Source organism: Alligator sinensis, unplaced genomic scaffold (assembly GCF_000455745.1).
Source record: "Alligator sinensis unplaced genomic scaffold, ASM45574v1 scaffold1145_1, whole genome shotgun sequence".
In the NCBI taxonomy this organism is placed as follows: Eukaryota; Metazoa; Chordata; order Crocodylia; family Alligatoridae; genus Alligator; species Alligator sinensis.
In genome coordinates, this window is record NW_005843166.1 from 19,636 (window position 1) to 30,035 (window position 10,400).

The following is a 10,400-nucleotide window of genomic DNA, read 5'->3' on the forward strand; positions in this document are numbered from 1 at the left end:
CCCCCCCCACCCTCATTGAATACACATTTTGCTACTTGAAACTTTTGTCTAATCAGTCTCATTTTCTGAGCTATCACTATCAGCAGTTTCTGATTCTTCTGATCATTCATTTTTTATCATCTTCATGGACTTTTGAAAACTGAAGGTTTGCCTGGATTGAGATGAGCTTCTCTACTCTTTCACATTAGTTTATTTTTTGATTTGGTGCAAGTTTTTTCCAAACATAGTCCAGTTTCTTTCACATGCTGCAGAAGATGATGGAGGAATCTGAATCAAGAGGAGTCTGAGGCTGTGTCGTGCAAAGGCCTTGCCACCATGCTCCAGGAGAAATATGCTTGGCAGAGTCCCAGACTGCATTTCTGGACCATATACCTGAAGATGTTCTGTATTCTGGAACATCTGAAAGTACTTTTCCAACATCAAGTCCTAAGTATGTTGCTTGTTTTGTAATCCAGTCAAATGCGGTAGCAGATCTATCATCACTAACCTTTTTGCCTTTTGAATCTTGGATCCAAGAGATCTGCAGCAGCATGAATTGAATGGCAACAGAATTCTTCCAGTCTGTTGTTAAAGTCTTTTACTTTTCTTTCTTCTGTACTTGTAAGTAGAGATGCACTTAAAATCAACTGTTTTTGAGAATCTGTCTGGGCCATTTGGTAAGGAATGTCTGACAAAAGTGCACTGTTTGATTCAGATGCAGTGATTGCTGAAGAAATTGGCTTTAATCTTCAGGGAATTCTGCAGCTGAACCCAGAAGACATCCTCATCAAGTAGAGTGTTCCTTATACTTATGGGTATTTTAAGCTCCTCAATTATTACGGTTTCTTGTACAGCTTCTTTGTTTTTTTAGTAAACTTCCAAATGAGATCACTACTCCTAGTTTTACTACAGGATTTGTGTCACTGTTATACTCTTCGCATTTATTTCCTCCTGCTTCTTAAAGACTAGCTACAATATGAGTAGCTTTTACATGTTTTACAACTACTTTTGCTCTTCTATAGATCTGTTACAAAGTGTCCAACTGCATAATGTCATTAAGAAGCAAGTTTAGCCCATGGGATGCACATCCTGTTTCAGTAATATGTGGATATTTATCCATTATGATCTCCCATTCTGCTGTCATGTTTAATTGTCAGTCAGCAAAGCAAATACTTTACCACTCCCAATCTTCTGTAGGACTTCACATATTTTACTATTCATATACTCTGTAGTATGCTTGTTTTCTTTTGTTTCAATGCTTCTGTAAAAAACAAACAAACAAACTGGTTGAGGTGTTATCACAAAGTTTGATTCCTTCTTCCTGCACATTTGTCCATCCATCTGTAAATACTGCAAGACACAGTGCCTCGTTGATTTTTTTTTTGCACAGATTGCATCATACGATTGCAAGAATCACTGGTGCCTCCCAAGATTGCAAGGGTGGGGGGGCACCATGGCGGCAAAAGGGGACCGTCTGCAGCCCGTGTTGGGGGCGGGGGCAGTGAATGGGGACTGCCTGCAGCTGCTGGCGGCGGTTGGGGGGAAGGGGGTCCGCTTCAGCGGTGGCCAATCTCAGGGAGGGGGCTGTACCCCCCTCTACGGATCGCCTGTGCACGTTCATATTCTGCCTCATTTTCTTTAGAGACTTGCTCAAAAAATGTCTGCCGGGCAACCAGTATGATGGTCTTAGTAATTTAAAAGCTTCTTGACAGTATGCACTTTCAGTTCTTGACAATGGCGTCCCAGAAGAATATATTGCTCTTGCAAAAGCTTGATCAATTTTTTCCTGATCTTCATGTGTCGTCTTATCTACAAATGAAGCTATTGAGAGTCTTTTGTCTACTGTTGGTTGCAATATTTGATTACTTGAGGATGTTGATTGGGCAACCTTTTGTGAAGCTGATCTTACAGAATAAGCAGCAGCAATAGGAGGACTTCTGAATTGAGAACATTGGAAAGAGCTGCTTGCACTTTCATCATCATCATCATCATCATCATCATCATGATCTACCTCCATCTCGCTTATACCCATGAAGGAATTTTTAATGTCTGCAGGACACTTCTTACATACAAGGATGTGTTTGGTCATCCTAGTAGCATTTGGAAATGCATATTCACAATATTTACAAATCACATTTTTTTTTTTTTTTTTTTTCTTCTCAGAATAACTTGCAGTGTGGAAATGCTTCCATATGCTAAAAGTTGGTCACACCATTTTGCAAAGGGAGAAAAAAAGAAGAACGTTATTTAGTGGCTAGCTTGTGTGTGTTTATGTATATGTAAACACTAAGCTACAGCATGTACAAATTTAATAGTGGATGGAGGAGAGGCCTCCTCAGAGTTAACTGAACAACTTCCCTGCCCTGCAGACCTCACTTTACTGCTAACGTTGGGTGATTTGTCACAAAACATCAGATTAGTAGTAATTCAATTATGAATTACCTAGGTTATGAAAATATACTAATGCAGCTAAAATATAGCTTAATATACTGAATTCAGAGAAATTTAAACTCTTACCTTTCAGTAAAGAAGTATGCTTTCTTTCAGCTCCTTTGTGCTGCTTCTGTACTTCTGTGGATCTCAAGGTCACAGGGCCAGGAGGAGGCAGGTTCCTTCCAGCTTCAAAACCTTTAGAATTGCTCTGTCTCCTCTTCTGAGGCTTTTGAGCAAGCAGGGCAATAAGCTCCTTGTTTCAACTTCTACAGGAACAAATGGATGCTGCTGCCAGTGTCCCCTCCCAGTCCTTTGAGGCCTAGTCGGGAGGACAGGAGCAGATCTGCCAACCTCTAGATCAAAAGTCAACAATAGAGGAAGTCCACAAGCAAAGAAGGCACTGAATCCTTCTTCCTTCTCTTGTGAAAATAGCAGTACCCCCTAGGGGCAGAAGTGTATCTTGCTCTTGAATTGGAGAGTTGTACTGTACTGCTTGTCCTCGGTGTACAGGAATTGTAATGAGCTGATGCTGTAGATGGTCTTATATAAGTCTTCTTATTACCTAGTTATTAGAAAACATTTTGGGGGAGTAAAGGATAGCAAAATATGAACACCTTGTCTTTAAACATTATTCATCATTCTAAAAGAAAATATTTCATTAGTTTGTTTGTATTATTATTATTTTTTTTTTAACATTTCCCCAAATTTCCAATTTTTTGGAGAAAAACAGTCCTCGGGGGGAAGCAGCGGTTTTTTTCCGAACTTTTCTGGGGGGTTTTCTGGGCCTTCACATCTCTAGGTCTTCTAATAAATTTCTCAAAAATACCTACTTAACTCCTGACACAATGCATTTCCCACCGTTAGTGGGGAAGGGTTGACCCATCGGGAGGAGCTACATGGGAGTTCATGTAAAATTGGGCCATGCAGACTCCATGTGAAGTTTGCCTTTGCTTTACTTGGTCTTGCCTGTGACTTTTTTTGTGTTTCACCTTACTGTCGAGGACTGAGGAATGAGATTGTTGGTTAAGCGCTAAGCTAGCACAAGGTTCCCAGTTGATTTGCTCTCCCTTTCTAGAAGAGGCTTTCACTGCCTCTGGTATTGGGGCAGAGGCTAGTGTAGAACTTGCTCTCTGGATAACCTGAGTCTGGAGGAGGTATGTTTGTGTGTGGAAAAGATCATTACATTTTTACTGTAAGGCTCTCTGAGCCCTTTTGGGAAGGGTAGCACGTAAGTCAGATAGACAATTTGATGAATGGTTATTTGTCAGGTATAGTTCTTTGCTTATTTGTCTGAGACCTATGTACTGCCTTCTCCATTATGTCCCACTTTGATCCCTAAGGGCAGCAAAGAGCAGCTTCCCACAAATTTCATGTGTGCCAAGTTCACTTGGCAAAAAGGTAGGAGCTTTTTCTTGATGGAAGCTTTTCTGCTCTGGAATTTCCTCCCTGTTGTAGTAAGCCTGAGCCTGGACATCTTCTGAAAGCTCTGTAAGATCTCTTTTATTTGTGCAGGTATTTAGCAAGCAAGGTTCAGTTGGGGTATTATTTGTGAAGTTTTCAATTCATGTAATAGTTATTTATTATTGTTGTTAAATTAACATACTTTAGAAGTTATTTTCATTTGTACTGTATACTGCCTGAGTTTATTCCAAGATTTAGTAATATACCAGTAGGCACATGGCTAGTAGCTAAACAATAAGGAGCAAAGAGTTAGGCATGTTAGTCTGAAGTCAGGCAGAAGGCAGAGTAGAGATGTACCTTAACTGAATCAGATGCATAAGCTTTCATGAGCAAGAGCTCACTTCATCAGATGCTACAGGGAACAAGAGCTACTTGGGCCTATACTAGTGGTTTGCTAAGTGTACTCTAAAGTGTATCAGAGGTGTACTTGGTAGCCGTGTTGGCCCAAGACAAAAAGACACACACAAAAAAAAAAAAAAAAAGAGAACTCTTGGTTCCAAAATTATACCTTTATTAGACCAACTGGAAAATGGCAAGAAAATTGTCCTTTTCTGCAAGCTTTCAGGATCAAAGTCCCTTTGTCAGGCTCTGGGAAAAGTGTAGATGGTACAGGATGGTAAAAAGTCCCCATAGGTAGGAAATAAACTTCATTTTTGCACAGAGGGAGCTGAAGATGGAAGGCCTGAGGTCCCTCTGGGTCCATGAGTGTGTCTTTGTGATCTGTGTTGAGTAGCTGTTTTGGACTTTAAACTTCATTACAGAACAACAAGGAAGTTTTTTTTGTTTGTGTTTTACCTCCCTGCCTGCCATCTGACACCTCCAGGGAAGGATTTCTACCTGATCAACACATCAGAGCTACTAATAAAAGGTATCATTTTGGAACCAAGAGTTCTAGTTTTTTGTATCTCCTAAAGTGTATTTGTTTTTCCCCTGAAAAATGTATTTTTTAAAACTTAATAAAAACAAGTTCTCTTATTTAAGAGCTTTCTTTCAGTATCCTAATATAAAGGTTAATTTTTCCAAAGTCTGGCAAACTGTTAAAGCTCCTGTAATAATGCCCATTAATCTTAAATATTTTAAGAACCTACTTGTTACATTAGATTTCTTCTGAAGGAACAGAAGACCTGGAGTAGGGGTAGGGGCACTCAGGGTAGGGAGGACAATCTGCACATGAATTTGGGGGTAGATGTATGGAGAAGTATGCATGCATGCAGGGAAGTGTTGGTAGTAAGAGAGAAGAAAATAACTCTTATATATGTTGATTGCTTAATTCCACTCTTCCCCCCCCTCCCCCACCTTGCCCCTTGCTCCTGCCTTTGAGTATATTTATGAAAGCTGTTTAGTGTGGGGGAGTATAAAACTTTCATATTTTGAAATATTAGAAGTCTCATGTCATACTTTCTCAGGTTTTATGCTAACATGATTTCTAATTAAAGGAAATGCCTAGATGATGTTTAAAATCAAATTAATTATCAGTACGTATCAGTTACTTAAGATACAATGCATTATAGGCAGGATGTAACTTCTCCAAATTAAGCATTAGATTTAAGCAATTTGAAATAAAGGCTGAAGCCAAAAAAAGATCCAGATATATTAAAATATGGAAATGCAGCTCAGCCATTCTACTTCATTTGAAATTTTACTCTAAAATCCTAATTACAGATGTTTATCATGTAGTGCCATTTATATGCACAATAAATTTGGATGATTTTCCATCTCTTAACAGATTAAGGTGATAGGGCCATCTCTTGGATTTTTGGAAGGAAGAAGATGATGCATAACATGATTTGTTTTCTCCTCTACATTTTGTTACAAGATATACCCTTTGGTCTCTCCATGTTCTCTTGAGATGATATTTTTCTGAACTGATGCTGAGAGATGGTAATAGAAAGTATTAATGGCTTGATCTGCTTGTGAAGTGTGGAAGAGAGATAAAAATTGTACAGCTGACCAGAAATACTTTTTGTTATTAGTACTTAACTTCAGGGTAAAAATAAACCTTCTGATCAGTTTGTTTGGACTCCTGAAGACTTGTTAGACCTACTCAGTGGGCAAGTCTACATGTGCATATTAACACGGCTTATTAAACTCTGGCGCAGTTTGCGCTGGAGTTTATTGCTCCTGGGCACAGCATTTAACATGTGCACGTGGGACCACAGCATGTTGAGCCAGGATGGTGCAGCCCCACTCGGCAGAGGTTCTGGGGGGGTCAGCCTGCTCTGACTCAATTCAGCGTATTGCAGAGGAGCTGGCTGGGGCAGAGTGCTTCAGCGTGGGGATAGCTGGCAAGCACCTGCTGAAGCACCTTTGTGCTTCAGCCAGCCCTGTCAGCATCTACACATGCATTGCAACAGAGTAAGTCAGTCTGCCATAGGATAGTATTTGTATCTGGTGATAATACTGATCTATGATGGAGTTAATTAGTTTACTCTAGCCTGATAGCTCCACACATGTAAACTGGTGACGCTTTACTGCAGAGCTAATTGGGCAATTCCGCAATAATCACTTTGTGTGGGTGTGTTATCACCATTTTTATTCAGACTTTTATCTGTATAGATAAGCTTATTGACTTAAGTTAATACCACACTATGTAGTGTATCACCTCATGTATGTGTGCACAAAATGATAATTTATAAAAGGCCTCAGAAGGGAATATATATTCTGAATATACTGTTGACATTTTGAAGTGTGTGTGTGTGTGTGTGTGTGTGTGTGTGTGTGTGTAAAATTGCATTTGATTTTTGTTTTTCATATGATTTCCAAGGGGGGAAAAAATTGTGAGCTTTTTTCCTCACTTGAAGAAAGTCCATCAATGCATAATTTTAAGTATGATAAAGTAATGCCTTTGGGTGAATTGCATTGAGAAGTTGACAAATAACAAAAAACAACCTAATGCCAGGGAAAGATGTCTTCATGATGGAAATTTGAGACTGCCTAGTACCTCAGTCTTAAATATTGTAGCCACTGTTCTCTACACAAAGCAGAAGTAATTTCTTTTATTTCTCTGAGGAAAGTCTAGGTGCAAAGCGACTGGGCAGTCTAAATGCCCACTTGAATCTCACTGTAACTTTTACATTTTAGCAATGTAGTCAATTTCTAGACCAAATAAAGTTGTGCTGCATATTATTAGGAAACAGAAGATGACTTTTAAGTAGGTAATGAACAAGATTGGAAACAGTTATAGATGCTCTTTAATGCATAGAGGTCAACATTGATACAAAGTAGATCTTGGCTCTCAAATCTGCATTCTCTTATAGTGGAACTGGTTTTTCTTAGACCAGTTTGACTTGCATTGTCTGGTCTTGGATTTCCAAGCTAGTTACCAGAGGTTAAACATTCTTGGTATTAAAACAAATATTAGATGAGTCTACAGCAAAATTTTAAAATCATACCAGTGTATTGGAATTTGACAGCATTGGGACACTTTCGGTCAAGGAAGAGAAGGTGTAGTAACTCCCCTTTTAAAATAGTTTGTCTGTATTGGTGATATGTTGTTGAAAGCATAATGAAGTGATAATCTATCAAGAATTAAAAATATTGAAAAATGTTCAGTATTGAGCAATAATACTTATTGATTGGATCTGACTTCAGAACAGTAGTTTATACTGAATAATTAACTGAAAAGGGATTAATCTTATTTAAAGGTATGTAATTTTTAGACTTAGTAGGTTTAATAAAAATAATTAGCAAAGTTGTAGAACAAGAGATATGGAAATAACTGCAACTGTGAATCCCATGCTGAAATTCTTTGTAAATATAATAAGCTTGTTCACTGTAATCTGGATCTTTTCTCAATGAATAACAAATATTGATAGAAAAAAGAAATAGGCTATTGAGATGTCTGTGCAATAGTAAATAAAACTAAATAATTGAAGGTGAACTGTTCATATATGTTGTTTAGGAACTTTTTCTTCCTCTTGGGGAAGAAGAAAACATTATAGAGGCAAAATGCATCACTGTTAAGTTACTTTGAAATGCATTTTGTTTTATTGACATAGCTGGGTTGTTTTTTTTTTTATCTGTGATTAACCACAAGAGCTGTATGATAAACTTTGACTGGAGTTTGACTGGCTGGCTTTGCTTCATGGTAGAATGATTCACTGCCAATTAACTGGAGTTAGTTGGCAAATGGATCAAGGGCACTGATCCTGTTAACTTGTAAAAGATTTTGCATATGTTAGAGCAAGGAATAGGGCTGAGCTTTTCTATTTAAAACTAAAGGGAAAAAGCAGGTATGCAAATAAATTTCAGGAGCCTCTTCTGGTCTTGCTTGGAATTCCTTTTGATGTCACTGTTGTCTGGAATATAGCTTAAAGTACAAACTTTGAAGAGCAAAATAGCTAAAGATGTGGCTATAAATGGAAAATAGAACAAAACTAAACCATGGGTTTACCAAAGGTAAAAGGTGCCACATTCCCTTGACTACTTTCCTTAATTAGAGAACGGACTTTAAACCAGTGATTCTCAATCAAGGTGCTGTGGCTGGTTGCTACCAGATCCTTTGAAGGGTACCCCAAGATGTGAGAAGTTAAACAAGGTTTGTGGAGATAAGCATATAAGCTCAGGTTCATCCCTTCCTGGCTGACTTCATCCCTGCCCGGGTCCCCTCCCCACCCCACCCCCCGGCCCTTCCCTGGCTCCTCTGCAAGGAGGTGAGCACTGTGATACATTAACTAGTTTTTGGAATTGAGCGTCACTCAATTCACAGAGTGTCTAGAGTACAAAAAGGGTAGAGAACTGCTTTTCTAGATCAGGAGTGTCAAACTCCATCAGGCCTCATAGGCTGGATGAATAGAGCAGGGCCAGACCATGGGGCTGGGCTTGGTCCACATACTGGTGCAACTGGGGGTGGGTGCTATGTGCAGCATGTCATGGACTGGCCTGGAGGAGGTGCTGTTTGCAGCATACAGGTCAACCCTGAGTCCCATGGGAAATGCTGTGGGCATTTCCCAAGCTTCACATTCCCACTGTCCCCTGGGCGTGGGCTCCATGCTGTCACCAGCCCCAGTCCCACGCTCTGCACTCCTGCCCTGCTGCAGCTCCACTCTGCCCCTACCACTTCCCTACTTGCTTCCTAGAAGCAGGGGAAGGGAAGGTCCCCAGGGCCTGCAGCAGCAGTGGCAACAGCCTTGCGGAAGCTGCCTGCTGGCTGGGCCCTTCCACCCACAAGGGTGGGAGTGAGGCACCAATGTGTACATCTCCCCCAACATACCTTGTTGCACCTCGCTGTGTCTGGGAGGTGGGATGCACATGAATGCCTCACTCCCACCCTTGTGGGTGGAAGGGCTGGGCAGGGTACAATTTGGTGGGTGCTGTGGGCTGGATCTGGCTCACAGACCATATTTTGCCTGCCCCTGGTATAGACCTTGCATCCCTTGCAAGCCCCTAATGCATGAAATTCATGAAATTTTGAGACCTATTTTTAAGACTTGACCTCAAATTTAAATGTTTTCCCCTTCATTCTTACGTAGAAGAAAATCAGCTTTAACAAACAGTCTGGAGTTAAGAGGTTCACTGACTGAACCTGTTTATTTTAATACCTTTATACTAAACTTATACCTTGGCCTGTGCTGTATTAAATTCAGATTTCATTATAGTATCAAAGGGTGATAATGCGATCAAAGGGTGAAATGGTATCCTTTGTCCTTTTTAAAGGCATAGGGAAAAGCTTCTTTATGGTAGGGGTGACCAGAATCTGGAATAGACTTCCCAAGAAGACGGTGCAGTCCTCAACCTTGGAAGTCTTCAAGAGGAGACTAGACAGACACCTTGCTGGAATCATTTGATCTCAGCAGTATTCCTCCCCAGAGCAGGGGGGTTGGACTCAATGATCAGCAGGGGAGTTGGACTCGATCTTTCAAGGTCCCTTCCAACCCTTAATTTCTATGATACGATATGTATGAAAACAAACCTTTTGTTTCAAGGTCATCATGTTGCAGTTCCATCTTTTAGGAGGATCAGTGCACAACTCTTGGCTCTGAGGTGGTGGTGGTTGTTGTGCGGGCCGGCTCCCGATCTCGGGGGCGAGCCGGGCCCGTCTTTGTGCACACAGGCTGTGGCCAGCAGCCCGGGCACGCGGGGCCGGAGAAAACCGCGGCGTGGTATGGTACACTCGAGCTAGAATCAGTCACAGAGGCGTAGTGGTTGATTGAAAAGATTATTTACTTACACCCAAGGTGGTCGCGGTGTAGGCTGGTCAGCTTTCCAGGCACAGCTCCGCTTGAGTTCTCGGTGGAGGACTCTAATAGACTCGGTTCCTTGACCCCGGAGTGGTTTAAGCTCCACGGGTTTAACAATTCTCTCTCACGGAGCAGCTGAATCTCCGTGGGTTTCATTTGGTTCCCAGGTCCCCCGGAGCTGTTAAGACTCCGTGGGTTCGACAATTGGGTCCATAGGATAGGGATACGTCTAGGGTTGCGGTCGGCGACGGGGAGAGGCTAGAGGGTATGTACCTCGGAGTTGTTAAGGCTCTGAGGGTTCGGAAATTAGGTCCCCCAGAGTTGTTGAAGCTCCGTGGGTTCGACAAA

The 10,400-nt window shown here is 41.0% G+C and overlaps 1 protein-coding gene across 4 annotated transcripts in view; it reads left to right on the top strand.

Moving 5' to 3' along the window:
• MYH10 (myosin heavy chain 10) overlaps positions 1-10,400 on the top strand; it is a 106,303-nt gene that overhangs the window by 11,617 nt on the left and 84,286 nt on the right. For 3 of the 4 annotated variants that reach the window (XM_025194171.1, XM_025194172.1, XM_025194174.1), the window contains exon 2: positions 4,697-4,741. The exons of the other annotated variant lie outside the window; for it this stretch is intronic. In XM_025194171.1, coding sequence (XP_025049956.1) covers positions 4,697-4,741 — 45 coding nt within the window. The remainder of the gene's footprint in view (positions 1-4,696; positions 4,742-10,400) is intronic. 4 annotated transcript variants of the gene reach the window in all.